The 20,787-nt window shown below is 50.2% G+C and overlaps 2 protein-coding genes across 2 annotated transcripts in view; both read right to left on the bottom strand.

The window, feature by feature from the left end:
• The window catches only part of Mapk8ip1 (mitogen-activated protein kinase 8 interacting protein 1), a 13,625-nt gene extending 11,213 nt beyond the window's left edge, over positions 1 to 2,412 (bottom strand). The window contains exon 1 of the mRNA XM_028778471.1: positions 2,167 to 2,412. Coding sequence (XP_028634304.1) covers positions 2,167 to 2,264 — 98 coding nt within the window. The 5' untranslated portion in view covers positions 2,265 to 2,412. The remainder of the gene's footprint in view (positions 1 to 2,166) is intronic.
• Positions 2,413 to 13,351: 10,939 nt separating this feature from the next.
• Cry2 (cryptochrome circadian regulator 2) overlaps positions 13,352 to 20,787 on the bottom strand; it is a 24,194-nt gene continuing 16,758 nt past the window's right edge. The window contains exons 6-11 of the mRNA XM_028778473.1: positions 17,936 to 18,076; positions 15,416 to 15,727; positions 15,046 to 15,197; positions 14,721 to 14,923; positions 14,374 to 14,466; positions 13,352 to 13,491 (exon numbers count right to left, since the gene is read on the bottom strand). Coding sequence (XP_028634306.1) covers positions 13,352 to 13,491; positions 14,374 to 14,466; positions 14,721 to 14,923; positions 15,046 to 15,197; positions 15,416 to 15,727; positions 17,936 to 18,076 — 1,041 coding nt within the window. The remainder of the gene's footprint in view (positions 13,492 to 14,373; positions 14,467 to 14,720; positions 14,924 to 15,045; positions 15,198 to 15,415; positions 15,728 to 17,935; positions 18,077 to 20,787) is intronic.

Raw genomic sequence — 20,787 nt, 5'->3', positions numbered from 1 at the left:
ACACACACACACATACACACGCACACACACACACAGAGAGAGTTCTAGAACCATCCTGATCAGGGGCTATAGAAGACATTTTGAAGAAAAAACAAAAAACAAAAAACAAAAAAACCAAAACAAAACCTAAAAGGCTTAAGTACCCAGTGTTGGAGTACACAGCTATAAGAACAGTTGAACCCACAACCCTATCAGAGTCACAAGATGGGCACATTGCTCAGGGTTAAATGGAGCCGTACCAATGGCTGCTGAGGCAGACAAGAGAAAGGGCAGTGGGGGTTGAAGTAGGCAGTAGGTCATGCAGGGCCCAAGACACTGCCCAGCATTATCCCCACAAGCCCGCTTTGTCTCACACTCAGGGCACAGTATCCTGCAGGGACAGCCCACTCCTCACTCAGCCTTCTGCTATACTGCTGTCTCTGCTCTACATAGCCCAGGGTCAGTCACACATTCCCTGGCTGGTACCCATCATCTCAGATCCTCAGGCCTGTGTAATAAATTTAAATTTCCTGCCAGAAAAGGGTGTGACCCTACCCTGGGCCAGAGGTAGGGCCTATACGGAGAGGGAACTGAGCAGGCTCAGATCTGGTTTCAGGTTCCAGTCCTGACTCAGTCTCAGACTTGCCTGTGGTCCCTAGGCTCACCCCTCTGCCTTCCTTGTCTTCTATTGCCCCAGCTCAGCACAGGGCAGGCCAAGTTACGCCCTCGGGATGGTTGTGAAGGTTCAATGAACTACACTGGAAAAACACTAACAGAAACTAGCTGGGCAGATTTCTGCCAGTGTGGCCAGCTACCTGTTGAACAGTGACTTGATGTGCACCGTCTCCTTCCCAGGCGGGAATCAATATTAATTAGCTCACTGGACAGATGAGACCAAAGACAAAAGCATGCTGGGACCAGGCAGCGAGGAAGCAGGCGAAATAGGATTTGAACCCATGTCCCTCACAGCTAATTCTCCTCCCCTGCAAAGGCCTGACCTGCCAGGGAGAATCTGAACCATTAGCTTGGAGTCTGAAGCCCTCCAGGCTTTCTTCAGGTTTGGAACCTTCCTCTGGCCCCCCTCCTTCTGGCTCTCTCAGCTGGGTTTAGGGCCTCCTTGAGGATTCAGGGCCTGATCATATCATTTGAGATCCCTGGAGGGTGGGGAGGTCTCTGCCCACCTGAGGACCTGGGAGCTAGAGACCCCTTCAATAGATGACAAGTTGGCGCCAGAGCCCAGCTGGGGCCTGGCTGGAGCAAGGGCCTCAGGAGAGAGAAAGGCGCCTGCTTCTGATGGGGAAACAATGAGTTATGTCTCAGCTTCTAGATTCTGGAGCAGTGACACCCTTCTCTTCTTCCTCACCAACTCACCCCCCGACCTCCCCCCCCCCTCTGTGTGTGTGTGTGTGTGTGTGTGTGTGTGTGTGTGAGAGAGAGAGAGAGAGAGAGAGAGAGAGAGAGAGAGAGAGGTGAAGAGAGGACAGTCACTGGTTCAACACATCGCCCCTTACATCTCTGAAATACATTCACCTGGTCTAACATCAGATGGAGGGGTGGGTTGACGGGAGCTCAGTTCAGGGTCCTGAGTATTTAGCACAGTAAGGACCCCCAGCAGTATCCCTGGATAGCCACAGGCAGATTCCCCTCCCACAAGCAGGTTGGGTTTCACTGGTCGAGGACAATCCTTCTGCACCTGTCCTGAGATACAACTAACCAGGGAGCGGCACAAATTCAGAAGACCCTGTCCAAGATAACCTAGCAATCTGACCCATCTGGCCAAGCCATCTGGAAGAGGGGCTCTCAACTCCTTCCTTATAGTACCAAGGTTTTTACCTCAGAGAACTGGGGCCTCTGGGCCCTCAACCCCTAGCCTACTTCCACCTTGGGTTGGACACCTTGGTACGCGGCAGGATAAAGTCTGGGCGGGTTGCTGCACCGGGAATTCCATCCAAATCCCAGACCCACTCTCAGCGCCAAGGTGGAGGGGAAAGGCGACTCCCAGGTTCCTGCCCCAGATCCACCTCGAGCACCCCACCCCATGACACGGAATGGCGGAAGGAGCTGCGGGGGGCCACGCGGTGGCCACCAACCTGTACTGGAGGTTGTGGGGGTTGGGGGCTCGGCCCGGGAAAGGATGCCGCCCTCAGGGTCCCCGGGGATCCCGAGGTTCCGGGCCGCGATCCTCACCTGAAATTGGGAGGCGACGCGATGTGCAGTCCCAGGAATGGGGAAACGGCCGATGGGGACGCGGCGCCCCCGCCCAGGCCGCTCTCTCGCTCCGCCATTCCCGGGCGCAGCCCTGGCCATCCGGGCGGAGAGCGGCGCGGGAGGCGGCGGCGGCGGCGGCGGCGGCGGCGGCGGAGGTGGAGGCGCGTGGAGGAGGCCGCCGCCGCCGCGGGGTTCGGACTGAGCTGGGGCGGGCGCGGCTCCGGACCGCGCGCCGCTTTGCTTGCGGCCCCCGCGAGAGCGCCCCGCGCGCGCCCCCGGGCCGGCTGGGGTCTTGTGGCCCCGCCCCCGCCCCGCCCCCGGCGCTCTCCGAAGTGCTGACGCTTTGGTCCGGTGGCCCTGGGTCCACTCGGCCTCCCTCCACATCCCACGGACTCTCCAGGCACTGGCAAAGCTTTGCTCTTCCCGAGAGCTGGACCTAGATCCAGGGCATCAGGTAGCGGATGGAAAGGTCCTGCTCCCCAAGTCCGTCTTTGGCCCTCCACAGCAACGGGGTGGGAAGGAGGGTTGCAGAAAATGGCTGAAAAAGGAGAGATGGTGGCGGAGTGGGGTCCAAGATAAGTCAGATATGGAGCCAGGTGGCCTAAGACCACAGCTTGGTTCTACAAGTAAACAGGCAGTGGGGACTTGCACTGGTGACCTCATAGCTCCAAGGCTTTCCTTTCCCATGTGTGAAATGGAATATGACCATGGGGAGGGAGAAACATAATAGAAATGCTTGTTCCTAGGAACTGGGAACACCCACCTGTGCACTGGGATCTAGTCTTCGCCTCCCGCAGAATTCTCTGATGGGGCACTTCTGTCAAGACCCCTTTGAGCCTTGGCTACCCCTTATAACATGAGCCATGCTTTTGGCTTCTTAGCCCTGTGAAGCCTCTGTATGCCAGGACTACCCCAACACTTATTTTTCTTTAATTTCCAGGTTGTCCTGGAAGTTACTATGTAGCCTAGCTAACTAGGAACTGATGACAATCTTCCTGAGTCTCCTGCTAAACTAGACGATTAGTGTGAGCTCCTATGCCCAGTTCTTGGCACTTGTCTTCCCACTGTTATCTATATAGCACCCCTTTTGCACCCACACAATCCTGAACTGGCTTCTCCCACCCTAAGTCCTAGGACCTTCCTCTTGTTCCCAGAGCTGTATTCTTGAGAGCTTTTTGGCTGCTTCTGTTCCTTGTACCCACTTTGAGTCTAGCTGTGATTTCTCCCTGGTTCTGTATTAGGTTTTCTCACACGACATGGATTACTAAGGCTGGGGTCCCAGCTTTGGTGGCTCAGAGTGCCTCCCTGGCAGGTCACCTCTGGCCACAGACCCTGCCCTTCACATAAGTGGAGCAGGGCAGACAAATGTTCTACAGTCTGTGGAGTTTCATTTGCAAATCTTGATTGCCTCCTTTCCCTTCCCAGCAAGAAGCTATAAACACCTACCTTGCAGTACTCAAATCTCCCTGCTTCAGCCCTGAAAACATTCTAGAACCTACAGCCAGAGGCCTTGGCTGCCTCTCCAATCCCTGCCACTGATTCGTCAAGAGGTAAGGTTTGGTCACTTTAACTTTCTGTTCTGGCACAGGCCTCTCACACTAGGCCCTGCCCAAACCATCTGCTGCTATGGCACCTTCCTTCCTCCCAGAAAAGCAGACTTGCCTAATTATCATGGTTAATATGTGGTTGTCTCAGCTGGGCAGCATCCCCAGGAGGTCAGAAATGTGCGAGTATGTAGGACAGTTCCCTCTCATAGAACCTCTGCTCAAGAACAAAGGTATCTCAGCTTCTCCAGTCAAGACAAAGCTACATGAGAAGCCCAGAAGAGGGAGACCAGTCTTAGTAGAAAGTAGGCCAGCAGAAGCTTGGAGGCAGGGCCAGGAATGAGACAAGTCCTAGAGTAAAGCTCTCCTTCTGCTTATAGAGCAGACTGATTTTCTTTGGTTTTCCCTGAGCCTGAGCCCCTGTCACAACAGGATTACCCATATGCATGGCACTCTGGCCAGATGGGACAAGACAGAGCCAGCATCCAGGCCTCAGGCTTGGCTGTAGCTTCCATAACTGTGTCTAGAGGGCACACACACATTCTTAGGACATCATAAAGAATGGATATAGTATCCTGGATCTCAGTAGGCTACCTAGTGCTACTGTGAGACAGCACCCAGGAGCTGGTCTTGGTACCCTCTGTGGTTTGGGCTGACTGACTTTTGCTTGATTCTGACCAAACTCTAGGGCTACCACTAGCATACCACAGTAGTTCACAGCCTCCTCTATCCAAGGGAGAATGAGACTCTTCACTCCAACTTGGAGTGAACATGGAGCCAACCCAACATGGCCTGGCTTAAAGATTTACCCACGTTCAGCCTTAGGAGCCCAGGTCCCAGACCTCCCACAAGATAGACTACACAACACAGTTTTACTCAGACAGGATCAGACATTTATAAAACAGGTAAAATATTCACAAACAAACTGTGAGAGAAACACAACCTTCCCAGCAATAGGGAACTCTGTAAAGTGCTGCTTTCCTGCAACCATCTCTCCCCATGCTAGGTCCCAGGAGCAGGACACAGGGCACTGTTCTGTGACAGTCCTCAGGGCCACTCTGGCTAGGCAACAGGAGGCATGAAGTCACCCCAGGGCTCCAGGCCACTGGATCCCATAGCTGTGGGAGTAGACTGCTCCATTCATTGGAAGGCTGTCCTGGGAATGGGACAGTATGTCAAGGAGGTGGAAGGACAGATGATCTTGCCAACTTGTACCTTGGGGAGCCATCATCAAAAAAGCAGAGGCCATTGTCCCCATAGCTGAAGATGTTGCAAAATAAATCCTGGACCCAGAATTAGACTCTGCTCCTGAGGCCAGTTCTCCAGGCTCACTCTACTTTCCCCCAGCAGGAGCCTTTGGCTCTTTCCTCTTGGCCTGGGCTGGGGAGCAGGGAGGCCACACCCCAGGGCTCTGAACATGAAAGTCACAGGTGCCTTGTCTCTTCACACAATCGATCATAGGATGCTTCTAGTCAGAATGATGGACATAAACAGTTGGACTAAAGGCAGCTCTCTGCTGAGAAAAACCTGAGGCCATCTCAAAAAGAAGCCTGTCAGATGTGTTAGACAGCTGGAGAGGGGAGCCTGACCCCAGGGTTCTGGTCTGACACAATAAAGGCCAGGGCCAAGGGCGTTAACAACTCTGAGGCTAGGAAAGGTCACAGGGGAGGTAGAGAGGAAAAGGCCCAGAGGCCAGCTTAATGTTACATGTGAGGACAAAAATCCAAACAGGAACACACACACACACACACACACACACACACACACACACACACACACACACACACACAATCTCTCTCTCTCTCTCTCTCTCTCTCTCTCTCTCTCTCTCTCTCTCTCCACACACACATACACTGTGGCTCAACTGCAGGCCACGGGGTAGAAGGAAGACTTGCTGAGGTGCCCCAGATCCTTCTTTTCACAACTTCTTTTTCTTTATGACCCAACAGTGGGCGGGAGAGTGGGCTCCCCTGGAAAGCAAGGTTTGACTTCTCTAGGCCAAACCTTCCACTGCTGCTCTGCAAAGGGGCTGGTGTGCCAGGTGTGACCTCTGACCTTTTGCCAACTGCCCCAGGCAGTGCTCCACCCCTCAGTCTCTGTCTAAGCCCCCTGAAGCTCAGTCCTGGACAGCTGACACTGCAGTGTAGGTGCTGACTAGTCCAGGGTGGGCCCTCAAAGCCTGCAGAACAGGCCATCCAGCTTGCCTGGCTGGGTATCAGCAGTACTTGCTGGAGCATGTGGTGTCAGGAGTATGGCCAGACAAACCACGGGCCCTCAGCCATGGGACCCGGGTTTCTTCCACCAGCTCAGACCCTGGCCTGTTCACAGCTTCTAGAAGGCTGAGTCTGGACCTTAGCTGCTAGGGAAGGAACAGAAGACTGGGAATCTATTCCCCAATTGGTTTCTAGAAAGTTCTACAAAGACAGATATGCTGTCTGAGGTTGACATAAGTAGCACTGGGCACACAACACACCAGTCCATAGTCTGAGACAACAGGGAAGCCTGCTAGGGGCATGGGATCTTATAAGACTGCCTATTTAAGACCTGATGAGACATAGCTACTCCAGCCTGCTCAGGTCCTAGTGTCAGAAAGTGGGAACTCAGTCAGCAGGGCTCTGGCTGCCTCTGAAACTCCATGCTTTAGATGAGAGTCAAAAAAACGTGGCCTTCCAGCTCCTTGTCTGAAAGGAGGGAGGAAGAGCAGTCTGGGGAGACAAAGACCAGAATTCGAGCTAGGGTCCTACCACCCTAGTGGGACAAGGAAGGGGGCTCCTAGGGGCAGATTTGGGCTGAAGGTCACTGCTGTGGCTTCTAGTATTGTGTCTGGAGGTCAGGAAGCAGCCCTGGTACGAAGGCATGATCTAGGGACTCCCTAGCCCAGGCTACATTCAGGATCATGAGTGTAAACAGATGCATGCACACGCAAATGGCACACCACACCTTCCTCTGCACACACACACACACACTCTCTCGCTCTGTCTGTTGGTGACTGGCTTCTCTGTAGGTTGTACTCTGTGGCAGTGACAGCTCAGGCACCCGGGCTTTGCTCAAGGAGCGATGGCTCTCCAGCTGAAAGAGAAAAACATGTGCAAAGGGGGCACTCAGGAGGCTGCTTAGCTGCCCAGACACCAGTTCCTCTGGCTGCTTCCCTGGGGATTCCCAGACAGAGAGTGGGACAGCCCAATGAACATGCTGCTTAGGCCACAGTCCCCAGGGCCAGATTGTTGCTGGGCAACCATTAAGGCGGCTGAATATTGCATCTCTGAACCCAGGGTAAGTGCTCCCTAAATACCTTCTACCCAGGGATAAGGATAGCAGAAGACAGGGCTACATGCCATCACTTGACACCTTGTTGAACATTTGTTCATGACAAGAGCCCAGCCATTGCTTCCAGAGATAGTCAGGGAAAGTAGCTGTGTGAGAAGTCGCCTGGTTCTAGTGATTCTGCAGAGTAAGGCAATGACTGTGTTTAGAACCAGCAGGCAGGGAAACTTCCACATACTGATTATAGAACCCTGGCACAGGGCTATGGGCCAGGGAAAAAGGGGACACAAGGTGACTGATCCTAAAGATTTAGAACATCTGAGATCTGGGGCAGAGAGAGAAGTGGCCTCATCAGATACCAGAAGAAAGGGTAAGCCTGTAACAGGCTGATGGAGCGGCTGCAGGGTAGGCATGCTCCTGTGTCCACAACTAATGTCTTTGCTTCTGTGGCTCAGCTCTTGACTCCCAGTACCTCAGGGTGTGACTCTCTAGGTAAAAATGAGATGACTGGGCTGACCTCAAATCCAAAATGGATAAAGAGCTTTGGCCTGGACAGAAGAGAGGGAAACACAACCACAGAGATCATGACCTTGGACTCCAGACACTAGAACCAAGGATTTGCTTCTGGGGTGCTTTGCTATGGTGGCCCCCACAGGCCCAGACAACCTTCTATTCCTCTGTTTTCATAAATGAGAAACTGAACTGACACAAGCATCCACACAGAGGTGAGATAGGAATTCCCAGGCCTTCAGGATTCAAAACCTGTGGGCTTAAAAAATCAATTTTATGTGTATGTTTTACCTGCTTGCAAGTCTATGCACCACATGAGTGTCCAGAAACCAGCCAGGATTCCCTGGAACTAGAGTCACAGATGGCTTTGGGCTGCCACTGGGTGCTGGGAATCAAACCTTGGGACCTTTGCAAGAGCAGCCAGAGCTGTCTGAGCGTCTCCCTAGCCCCTGCTGTTTTATTTCTAACCAGTTAGGAATTTTTATATTACTCCTCACCAAGACTTTTACAAGATGTAAAAAGGAAGAAAGTCAACATAGATAGAAACTTAAAATAAAGAGGAAGGGTTAGAAATAGGAAGACACTCTTAAAAGTCAGCCATGATGGGCAGTGGTGGTTATGCCTTCAATCCCAGCACTCTAGAGACAGAGGCAGGTGATCTCTAACCTTAGGGACAGCCTGATCTACAGAGTGAGTTCCAGGACAGCCAAGCCTACACAGAGAAACCCTGTCTTGAAAAACAAAACAAAAGCCAGACACTCTAGCCTTCTAGCACACTCTATCCTACTTAAGGTGTTATCTTCCGCAGTTGAGGAAGCCTCAGACTCTTGACCTTCCTGTCCCCATCTCTTAGGTGCTAGGACTACAGGTGTTCAGAGTTTATGAACAGGGAGTGGGGTACTCTTTAGATTTTAGAAGCTGGACAGAACACACAGAGAAGTGGACACGTGGGCCGTTCTCAGGGCCTTGTTCATTGAAACAAGTATCATTCCAGCTTCTTCCCTTGAAAAAAGGCACTGCAGTGTCTAGTCATACCTTTCCCTTAGATGTATATATCTTTTTAAAGTTTAAATTCATTTTAACTGACACATAAAATTATACATAATGACATGTGATTTTGAAAAAATATTTGCCCCTTTTTTCTTCTCTTCATAGACAGGATCTCAGATAACCCAGGCTGGCCTTGAATTTGCTATGTAACTAAGGATGACCATGCCTCCTGGCCCTCCTTCCTTAGTTCCCCTAGTGCTGGGATTCCAAGCATGCTTCACTATGCCTAACTTATCATGTACTGTTCTAACACATGTACATGTTCTGTGTTTCTGAGATCAATTTAAATATATCTCCATCAACATTGATCATTTATGGAACACACTAAGCAGCCTTTCTTATGGCTCCAAGTCAGGAGCTGAGATACACCTGGGTATTCCGCAGCCAGGAGGACAGGCCCAGAACGCAGCTCCCTGGGAGGGTTAGGCTTGCCTCCACACCAGACAGGTTGTCAGCAACACACCCGTCACGTACCAGTTGAACAAGTGTCAGAGGAACAGTGGGGATTCTGGAAGTTGGAAGTCACAGTCTAGTCAGGGAAACCTCAGCACTAATAGCAGGGAACAGTGGGGGGGGGGGGCTCCTTGGCCATGGCCCTCTGTGCATGGAGGGGCTTCTCCTGAAAGACTGCTGTGCAGTGCTAGGCAGGGAAATGAAGGAAAAAGCACTGCCCTGTGGTAAGATCACTGGACCAATGAGAGGAGCCAGTGCATGACTGGATGCTGATGGAACCCTGTGTCAGCAGCTCTGGGGGTTACAGGCACCAGCTGACAGGACTGCTATTTGGAAGCTCACTGTTTTCTCTTTTCAGTTTAGTGAACATTCTAAAAACTAAATGTAGAACATTCGACTGGCGTGGGTTTAAAGCAAGCATGGAACGTAGAGATGTTTTTCTGGAGTACTGATTTAAATTGTAATGACTGCTCACGAGAAAGCAGGATCACAATGTTGTAGGGCAGAGCGAAGAGACGGAAGGCAGGGAATGATTACTCAGACCTTGGCCTCAAGCCCAAGTCACATGACTAAAATGGACAGAGGATGGGCAGAAGGGGGCAAGTTTTCCCATCCACACAACTCTGACTGGACCCACAGCCTCCTCTCTGTGGCCCACCAGTCATGTGATCAGTGTCACTCTGCAGCACATTCAAGGCCTCTTTGAGCCTGCCTCTGCCTGTGTGCTTCCCTTAGTTAGACTTTTCTAGAGTTCTGATTTTCTCCTTGACATCCCGGTATGTGTGTCCCAGCAGTAGGACAGGTGACAAAGCGTTTCACAGATGTGAGGGTTAATCTTGGTTGTCATCCTGATTGGATTTGGGAGCAACCAAGGGCCTTGTCTCCCGAGTGGGTCCTATGAGGACATGCCCTAGAAGGACCAACTGAGGACAGGAGTCTCCCCAGGGTAGTGCCTTCTAGCAGAAGCCTGGATATGGAGTTCCAAGAAAAGAGTGGGGCTGCTGTCTGTCTGCGCTCCTTGTTGCTAAGTGCATCTACTCTGCTGCTGCTGCCATTCTTCACTGACATCAGAACCCAGCTTCTTTGATCAATGCATTTGAAGACCAGAGGCTCTCCAGGAATCCCTCTGTCCTTTAGCACCAGCCTTGCAGAATATGCAGTTCCTGGGTTCTTAGTCTCTCCAGTGTGCAGGTGTCCACAGCTGGACTCACTCTCCGATTGGGTAAGACAATCTAATACATTCTTTTGTAAACATGAACATTCTGTAGGGCCTGTTCCTCTAGCGAGCCTAATGCAACAGATGTGGGCCCCAAGGCCAAGATGCCCTCGCCTGCACACAGGGTACACTGTACTCTTTTCTCTTGGGGTTTCCAGAAACATGACACTCCCACTGTCTATCTTGGAAAGAGCTCTGCTCCTGACACATCATCTGGCCTCCTGGTCCCTCTATTTTCAAGAGCATTCCCTGGCTTAACTACCTAATGAAGATGTAGGGCATAAGCTGTAAAAAACAGCCCCTGGGCCCTCAGTAGGTGACACATGGGCACCCAGACACAGTGCGGGAAATGCACTCCTTTACCTGTTTAATGTCACTTGCCATCAGCATCAGTCCTCTCAAGTGGCTCTCGCCCACCTGACTCTCTGTAGGGCCCCATCTAGTGCTCAGTCTCCTCCAGATGCTGGTTTGACCATCTTGTTCCACAAGCAGCTTCTCTCCCAGGTACTCCCTCAAGGGGCCCTCATTGCCTGGTCTAACAGTATTCCAGGAGCATCAGACTGAATAGACAATAATCCCAGTAGTAAGCATCATCCCAGCAGGGACACCATGCTCCAGTCCTTCAGAGCTAGGCCCAGGCTGTGAGGCCTACACACTGCTGGTGTCTATCATTGTTGGTGTCTATCATGATCTATACTTCCTAGTTAACCATACTCAGGCCATGGGTCTGTCCCAGACAACAGTCCAAGCCAGTGACTCCTTTTTTGTTTGTTTGGTTTTTTGAGACAGTTTCTCTGTGTAGCCTTTGCTGTCCTGGAGCTTGCTCTGTAGACAAGACTGTCCTCAAACTTACATATGTTATATATACATAAAACACTCACGGCTTCTTGAAATTAAAATGCCCCTGCTTACACTCGGTCTCCTCCTACGAGTATCACCCAAAGTGGGGGGGTGGGGGTGGGGCAGGCCTGCCAGTGTAGTTCACAACATACTCCAAGCCTAGGGCCTGCCATGGGAGTTGGGACAGTAATGCACAGTGAGTGTGTAAGGAGCACAGCCGTCCCTGCTGCCCTTACCCACCTTGCAGAGGCACTGATACTCAGCTGTAGCAGCCATCTTAGAGCCACCAAATCAAACCCACAAGCCTCATCTTTAAGATCCCTGGAGGTAAGAAAAATGTCTCTGTCTTAGCCAAGCAGTGGGGCTTAGAATCACAGGCTGAGTGGTTATATCCAGAGGTATTTTAAAGTCCAGGGTTTTCTGAATTTAAGGATATCTGCACAGATTTTACTGTTGACACTCAAACGGTTTTGGATTTCAGAGCATTTGAGATCTGGGAGCTTGGACTTGGGGATGCTCAACCTACACCAGAATCCCCATATCTCTTGATTGGCATCTGCGATTGATCTTGGGAACAATGACCTGACTTTCAGGAAGAACTACCGTCCTAGAGATTATGTAATGTGTACAAGATCATGTAAACTTTCAATTGGTTTTGCTGTTCTTTAAAATATTCTTTACCCTGTGTGGATCGAGTCCTCTGGTGTAAAGTCTAGCTTCATACTCCTTCACCACACAGCCCATCGACAGCTCTCTTGAGAAGACGAGAGTCTGTGTAGTTTTCAAGGATCTGTAGGCTGTGAGTCTTCCTTTCCTAGGTCACCACGGATGTGGCATGCTGTATACAACACCTTCCCTAGACATCTGCATGTAACAAGCCCATGCTGTACTATGCCAGCAGCTTACTGAGCAACCTTGACTCATACACCTAATCTTTCTGTTTGTTAATCTCTCCTCGAAATCAGGGAGTTTACTAAGCAAGTGCATTAACCTTCACGCTCTGTGCTTAGCACCAGAGAACACAGCATCTAAGGTGGTGGCTCTTCCAGGGACAAGGCAGCACAGCCTTGTCCTCCCCCTGGCAGTGTGTAGAGGACAAAGCACCAAGCGCCTGCCACTTCAATGAGCACACACATGGGGACACTGCAGAAACCCCACTGAGGCCCTGAACGACCAGGACCAGAAAAAGAACCAAGCAGCTCCATGGTGAAAGGCGCTCTCTGAACTTCTGATGCAGATGTTCGAACAGCCTGATAGGAAAGGAGCACAAGGTTGACTGAGAGGATGGCAATCCACACTTCTCCAGTACTGGCCTGAAAGTCTTCCTGCTTAGGGAAGGAGGAACAGGGAGGAGGAAGACTGACTCTCTCCCTCTCTGTCTCTTTCCTTTTCTAACGATTCAGGAACCTTGCAGAAAAGACAAGCACTGAGCGGCATGTGCAAAGCCAGAGCCCCTGTGAGAAGGGAAGAGACCCTGTGAGCAGAGGCAGAGACATCTGGGCCCTCTGGTCCTTCTGGGGCTGGGCTGAGCCCTTTCCTGACATCTCATCTGAAGCTTAGTGTTGCCCTCGTTTGGCCTGCCAACAGAACGCAGCCTCCCACCCACCTTGTCACAGCTTCACGAGTGGTTCTCAGATTCTGCTCATCTCAGGAGCCAGAAAGGTCAAGTAAACAAACAGAACAAAACTAACTTCCCCCCTTCACCCCCACCTGAAATCAAAGAGTTTCAACTTCTAAATTTATTCCTTCCAAAATAAACCCTTCTTACTTAAAAAAATTTTTTTTCCTTTAAAGTTTTAGAAGGTAAACTAGACATGGTGGCTCACATTTGAAATTCCAGCACTCAGGAGGATGAGGCAGGAGGATTGCTACAAGTCCAAAATTATCCTCAACTAGCCAGTGAGGCTGTCTCAAACAAATAAATGACCACCACCACCCCTCCCTCTGTAAAGGTTTAGAGTACTGGTTCTCAACCTTTGGGCCATGACCCCTTTGGGGGTTAAGATATTTACATAATGATTCATAATAGTAGCAAATTATAGTTCTGAAGTAGTAATGAAATGAAGTCTGTGGTTGGGGGTCACCACAATGTGAGCGACTGCATTTAAGGGTTGCAGTATTACAGGTTGAGAACTACTGGTTTAGAAGGTATGAAACCCAGAATGGTGGGAGTTTGAGCTGAAATCCTACCCCGATCAAATTTTAATCTGGTTTGCTGTCTGAACCTTCAGCTGGCAAGCAACAGCTTTTTAAACCACAACCCACCTCCCTCTGTGAGGACTCACTCTCAGGAGTCCTTGCTTGGTGGCTCTTGGGCAGGCATCTCTGTCACTCTAGCCCGCTTGCTCAGTTCTTCACCAGGAGGTTCCTCAGCTGCTTCTAGCTTGCGTTTGGGGGAAGCTGGGCCACTGGATAGTGGTCTGGGGCCTGTGGAGAGGCAAAGAAACAAGTCATAGTTATATACCATAATGATCTCATGCTGTGCAGACTGCTCTTTGGGGACAGGGAGCCCTGGCCTGGCCTCCTTTTCAGTGGTGACCTCACTTGGAACTGTATGAGGGAGGGCGTGGCCTGGCTTGCTGGCAGCAGAGCCAACTTCTGGTGCTCAGATCCCTGGCTCCAGGCCAGAGACTCATCTGGCCTATCGGCAGTCCTTGCTCTGAAGGTGGTTTCCCTTTGCAGACCCGGGAAAATCCCAGGATTCTGGCCACTTTCACGTTGTAGAGCATCCTGAACCTGACCAGCACCCTTGCTCTTAGCTGCTGCTTCTCCTGCCTAGACTCCTGAGCCACCTTGTTTCTCATCTCCCCACTGTCTACTGTTGGTGGCAGGCAGCGGGGTTTAAAACCTCAGTGGGACCTCGCCTTGCCCTGCTGACTTCCTTCAGCAGGAAGGCAGGGCACCTTGTGCCAGAGCTGCTCTGCTCCCCTCATCCCTGGCTCTGGATCCTTCTGCTCCTAGAGTGGGCTCTGCTTGTGCCAGCTTTGGGGCCTTTCTTGCTATTTCCTTTCCTGGTTCTTACCGAGATGATGCTAAACAGTGCTTAAAGAGGTGCCCTTGGGCTGCTCCTACTTAAAGTGGCCCTAAAGAAGCCCTATTCCAAGACCTGCATCAAGCCACTCAGTGCTACTTCCCTCCAAAATTCTTAATGACCGTTCTTATTTGATTGTCTTACAATGTGCCTTAGGTGGGACATAAGCTTCATCAGCCACATGGTCACTCTGGCCTCAGCCCTGAGTGACTAATGTGGTGGTGGCACAGGCCACAGAAGGCCAGGGAGGCCAGAGGCCAGGGTAACTGACTGGTCACCTGTGCTGCTGATGCTCCCAGCCTGGCTAGAACCAGGCTCTGCCACAGGGTGACTGAGGTCTTCCACACAGGAAGGGACAGATGCCAGCAGACCTGGGGATTAAGTAAAGGGAAGTCAGAATGCACACAAGATTAAGAGGGCTGCAGATGACGAGAAACAAAGGAGCGAGGAGGGCAGGACCATGACACAACCTCCACCTTTCCCACCACCCCACAGCTGCTTCAGCAGCCCAATCTGGCCCAGCCTGCAGTGTCTTTCACGGCCTGGGGTCAGCAAACACCTGAAAAAGCTTTCAGGCTAAGTCCTCCCCTGGTGAGTGAGATGTCAGCGGGTAGGGGATCCTTACAGAGTCCCCGGTATCGCGACAGCTGTTGGTAGATTTGCTTCATCCGCTCAATGTTGAGCCGACTAGTCTCTGCATGATTGACGATGGGCCGTGGGTAGTCCACGCCAATGATGCACTTGGCGGCCTTCTGAACTGACTCGGGGGCATTCCAGGGCTCATAGATGTATCGGGAGGGGAACCCTTTCAATTTGGGCAGGTATCGCCTGAAACACACACCAGGTGATGTATCAGCATACTGGGACTCTTCTTTAAAGGGCCTACGGTACCCCAGTCCAGGAAGGGGCTACAGTGGTCCAGAGCCAAAGAGTCTGGTGTGCGTCCTTACCGGATGTAGTCCCCACTAGGGTCCGTACGTCGGCCGAAGCCCACAGGGCAGTAGCAGTGGAAGAACTGTTGGAAGAAAGCGCTGCAGGACAGCCACATCCAGCTGCCTGCGTTCACGCTGAAATCTGCATCCAGGAGCAGCTCGTCAAATACCTAGATGGGGGAAAACCAGCCTCCTTGGAGACCTGACACTCTGGTTCTTTCCAAATCTGTAACACTGTAATACCCTCAGGGAGCCAAAGCCCTTCTGTTGAGGGCCCAGAGGATGCGGAAGGGATCTCTTGGACCGAGGGATCCCACCCCAGCCCCAGCCTACAAGGAGCTGCCCTTGGCTAGGCCTGGTCACAGGGTACAGGCTAGCTTGCACTCACCCGGACCCCGCTCTCCCAGCTGACCCAGAGGTCCCCGCGGGTGAGGAAGCAGGCCACGGCGTGCCGGGCCAGGTGGTGGATCCAGCCCTCCTGCCTCAGCTGGGTCATGATGGCGTCAATCCAGGGGAAGCCTGTCTTGCCCTCGGCCCACTTGGCCAGGGCTTCGGGGTTGCGGTCCCAGGGGATCTGGATGCAGATGGGGTTCCCCTCCATTCGGTCAAACCTGGGGTTGTTGGTGGCTGCTGTGTAGAAGAATTCTCGCCACAGGAGTTGTCCAAATAAGGAGAGGGGGGGTGTGCTGTTCCTCTTCACCTAAGGGGTGGGCATAGTACACAGAGATGAGTGCCTGCCTGGTTCTTAGCACTGTGATGCTCAGGTCTCCTGCACAGAACAACCTGGAGTGTCTTCCAAGCGCCATGGGTCTAAATCCCTGAGGTGTGCAGAGCAGACTTATAAGATTCACAGTGTAGAACATGCAGCCCTGCCCTGGGTACCAGGAATGTCTTCAGAGGGAGGGTGGGGGAATGATGGTATGGAATGCTGCCATGGGAACCAAACTCCTCAAGACTACTCTCAATCCTGTGGCTCTACCTTCTAGAAAGCTGAAGGGATTTTACACATCATCAGCAATTTAACATGAAATCTGAACATCTAAAAAACTCACTGAATCCAGAGAAGTTGAGCTGGTGTCTACGTAGAGCCTTCACCTCGACTAACTAGTGTTCACAGTACTGGAACGTACTCTGCATGTGACCAGAGGAGAAAGGTAAACACCAACTGAGTTGCAAACCTTCCGATCTACAACGGTGACCTGCCTGAGACACTCTGGTACAACAGTGACACACACGCTGTGAGAGTGACCAGCCATTATGTGACTGAATAAAGACCCACTCCATGAGATGGGGCCATCCCTGACACTTGCTCAGGGGGCCACAAACCTATAGGCAAACCAAACACTACTGTTCTGCTAAAGGAATACAGCCATAAAATGACTTCCAATCACATACTGCTCTATGGAGGGTGTCTTGCTCTGCCATCATCAGAGAAGCTTCCTCTTGTGGTAGATGGGAACAAATACAGGGACCCCCAACTGGACAAAGTGCAGAGAGTGAGACACTTCGGAATACTCAGTCCTGAATAGGAATGTCTCCATCAAATCTCTCCCCTCTGCTCAGAGAACTCTTTGGAAGAGGAGATGAAAAGACTATAAGAGCCAGAGAGGTTGGAAGACAGCATGGAAACAAAGGCCTTCCAGACACAGCAGGACTGAAGCACTGTGAGCTCACGGGACTGTGGCTGCATGCACAGGGCCTGCACAGGTCTAAGTCAGATGAGGTCCCAGATCAGAGGAAGTGGACACAGCCACTATCCCTAACCCAGAAGCTACCTCCCAACTGATAACTGCTCACAAAGGGAATACAAACTGCACTTCAGGGCAGCAGTAGATATGAACACAAGTAAACTCAATGGTGGCTTTTGGAGGATTTGGGGAATGGGGGAACTCATAATACTTTGGCTGTGCCCCCCTTCCTTCTTTCATTTAAACTTTGCAACATGCAGGTCTTTTGCTTATACAATATGATCTTTTTTATGCTTTTATGGGACTTCCATGTGTATGAATATACGTGTCTGTGCTTTTATGTGTTTCTTGGGCTTTTTCTTTGGCTCTTTTTCCTCCTGTTCATTAGTTTTGTTCAATTTATCTTTGTTTTTTTTTTTTTTTTTTTTTTTTTTGTAGCTGTCTGTTTGTATTCCAGGCAGAGAAAGAAAGGCTGTGGACTTGAATGGGCAGAAAGTAGGGAGAATCTAGGAGGAGTCGGGGCATGGAGAGCTGTGATCAGAATATACTGTATCAAAAAAATTATAAAGTAATAAGTTTGGATTTTTGGTTATAATAAATAATGTATAAACAACAGTATGAGACATGAACAGATTAGGTGGGACTCTATACAAACAATGATTTTCTCGTCCCCTGATGACCTATCCAGCAAACCTCTAAAGCTACCCCATTCCATGAAGCTGATACTGGCCGGGCTGGGGAAAGCAACACTAAAAATCCAAGGCACAGGATGACCCAGGGAGCATCTCTATGGAATGCTCTAGCAGAGCCTGCAGGCTGCATGCACGGTCCTGTATGCAGTCGGTCCAGGACAGCCCTGGACTTCTGCTCCAGTGAGGGCAGCTGTGCCTTTGCTTATGGCTACCTCTGGGCTCAACACTCACTTCCCAACCCAGGTCCCAAGCCTTTCCTTATCAGCTGCTAGTGAATATACCAGCTCTAAAGCCCCTAAGGCCAGCCTTTCAGTCTCCAGAACCACAGGAGAATCTGGGTTCATTCACATCAGTGACTCAGTTGTGCCCAGCTGTCACCTCTAGGAAACCAACCATCTCTGGCTTCTTTGAACTGTCTCCAAAATTCTCACAGCCCAGCCCCAAAGCCAAAGAGAAGGGTCCTTTTTTGGGATGACTGGCAATGAGTGCTATCCCTAGGGGCAACTGCACATGCCCTCTGCACCTCACCTTCTTGTACAAGTCCCACAGGCGGTAGTAGAAGAGGCGGCAGGAGAGGCATCCAAAGCGCAGGTAGGGGCTGAGGCCTGTGGGGCTGGCCAGCAAGGAATTGGCATTCATCCGAGGTCTCTCATAGTTGGCAACCCAGGCCTGCAGAAGAGAGGGAACAGAAGGTCGGCCTGGTGTTACAAGATGAGGATTCCTCAGCTAAGGTCACAAAACAAAACAAAACCAAAGAAAGGTCCTAGAGCCAGGCCTAGAGAACCGAGTGCATTCCCCTTTCCTGCCTGGGGACTGTAGGAAAGAAATGGCCAAGTTATTGTCCTGACTTCAATGTTCAGTCTGTGGGATGACTGAGAATGACTTTTTTTTAAAAAAGATTTATTTTATATATGTGAATACACTGTTGTTATCTTCAGACACACCAGAAGAGTGCATTGGATTACACCCATTACAGATGGTTGTGAGCCACCATGTGGTTGCTGGGAATTGAACTCAGGACCTCTGGAAGAGCAGTCAGTGCTCGTAACCGCTGAGCCATCTCTCCAGCCCCTGAGAATGACTTATTTAGCTCCTCATCTACTTAGCCATTAAATAAGAACATTCCCCATCTCTGTGGAGTAACTGATGTAGGAAAGAACACTGAGAACATGGAACAAACTCTGTAATAATATAGAAGGCGTATGCTTTACAAGAAAACAGTATTCCTAGCTCAGTCACCAGAAGCCTGAGGCTGCCACTGCTGGGGACAGCATACAATGACAAGGACTGCCTGCAGTAGGCCGGGATGGAGACATCTCAGTAGCCCGTGGCAGCTCTTTGTAAAACAGCTGTACCCATTTCTCCTAACCTTAGCCCTGGACAATGCCTGTATAGATTTCATTTGTGGGTGACTGTTTTTCAGTTGTCCTCGGTGTGCATAATTATTCTATTATATTTGACTTTCTTACTTCTTTCTCCTTCTGCTCTGGTGAATTCTGTGAAACTAGATATTCCTTGATGTAATGATTCTTAAACAATTAAAAATGGAGGCATAGGACACAGCACAGTCCTAATGGCCCAGGTGCATCTGTGTGTTCTCATCTTGGAAACAATGAAATAACTGTACAATGGTAGTTCCAGATTAATGTTTGACTTGCAAAGAAAGTTTGAAGAAATTATTAGAAAATTAAATAGAGCCAACATTGGGACCCCAAGAAAGGAAAAATCTATTGAATTTATCAAGTAAGTTTTACATAACATTTAAGAGTGGTTCCTGTATAAAGAAGTAGAGAATACATAAAATCTTATACTAGTAAAACTAAGTCAAAATACTGGGACTCTTGGGAGAGTCATTGTGTGCAATGCACAGAAGCAGAAAGCTAGTGGAACTACTGAGTTAAGGGTTAACTTGATCCTTTCTGGCCACTGCCTGGCAGCTTTGCCCATGTCATTTATCATTAGAGCTTCATAGGAAAATGCAAGGAGCTGATCTCGGAGCTCTGAGCTCTGAAGTATAATAAGTTAAAAGTTAAAGTTTAAATAATGGTAAGTTTGCAATTATTATTATTTTGGCTACAGGCCTGGGAATAGGGAAGCTTGAAACTTTGGGGAACAATTGTAATTCTTAATTCTTTGTGGGACGTGGTTATTCTTTTGAATTTGATTTGGCAATGATTATAAAATGTCTTTTTTGTATCTGCTTTTGGAGTATCAATACAAGATGAGAAAAAGGCGAGAGAGCACAAGAAGAGCATGTGGAGAGTGAATGAAGAGAGAATGTGAAGAGTGAGTAAAGAGAGAATGTGAGGTGTGTATGGAGAGTGTATGTGTGAGTGAGAGGAGAGTGCATGTGGTGTGTGTGAGGTGTATGTGAGATGTGTGTGAAGAGTGTGTATCAGAGTGAAACAGGAATGCACAGAGGTGTGTAGGAGTGTGGGTGTTCAAGAAAAGCACACCGGAGAAAAGCAGAGTGCACAGGAGAATGCAGAGTATGTGCAGCCTCAAGCTGTGAGCAAATGAACGAGAGAGAAAGAAAGCAGAGAGTGAGAGAGAAGAGAGAGAGAAACTTTAAGCCTTGAAAAATTGCTTGTCAGGCAATTTTCAGATATCCCTGCCTCCAGTTGAGAACTCCGATCCCGTGTCAAGGCTGGACCCTGACATGCCACCGCAGGGCCTTTGCATCACTGTTGAACAGCCAGCAACACAGGAAACTCTCAAGCCATTTCCAAAGACCAACAGAGCCACTCACTTCTGGGGCCTCTTGTCTTTCACGATTGGTCTTGTTTTCCTCTTCCACTGCCCCTGGCACACTGCTCTGCTTTTCAGAGACACCATTCTGAGGATTCTCACTAGACTGTAACAGTACTCGGAATATCAATTATGCTATCATCTTCTACAAACAGAGTAACTGGGCTCAAAATACTTCTGTGACTCTCTTGGGGTCAGGGTCCTGGAAAGAGACAAATTACAAAGAGCCTGGGAGTCTCACTTTAGACTCGTCTCCATGCTACCATCTCTGTTCCTGACACCTTTCCTTCCTGTCCACTCCAGTTCCTCCCTCTCTGACTTCAGGTGCCCTTCCTTCCTTCCTGTGGCGAGCAGGCCAGAGCAGCTTAAGAAAAACCTTACCCTTCCTCAGCCAGTCCAGGATAACTCCTCTATTTTCAGGGACCCAATATCATTGACAAGCTTTCCCATACCTTCTTCCTCTCTGAATGAAGTGAGGACGTAGTTGCTCCAAGGTATCATGGAGAAGGATGCTATTGTGGATATGAGGGAAAGTTCATCCAGAGGCTCTGAACAGGGCCATGGACAGAGAGAGAAGGGCAGGGGAGAGGAAGAGGAAGAGGAAGAGGAAGAGGAAGAGGAAGAGGAAGAGG

Source organism: Grammomys surdaster, unplaced genomic scaffold (assembly GCF_004785775.1).
Source record: "Grammomys surdaster isolate TR1022 unplaced genomic scaffold, NIH_TR_1.0 338, whole genome shotgun sequence".
Classification (NCBI taxonomy): Eukaryota; Metazoa; Chordata; class Mammalia; order Rodentia; family Muridae; genus Grammomys; species Grammomys surdaster.
This window is presented reverse-complemented; position numbering and strand designations above follow the sequence as displayed.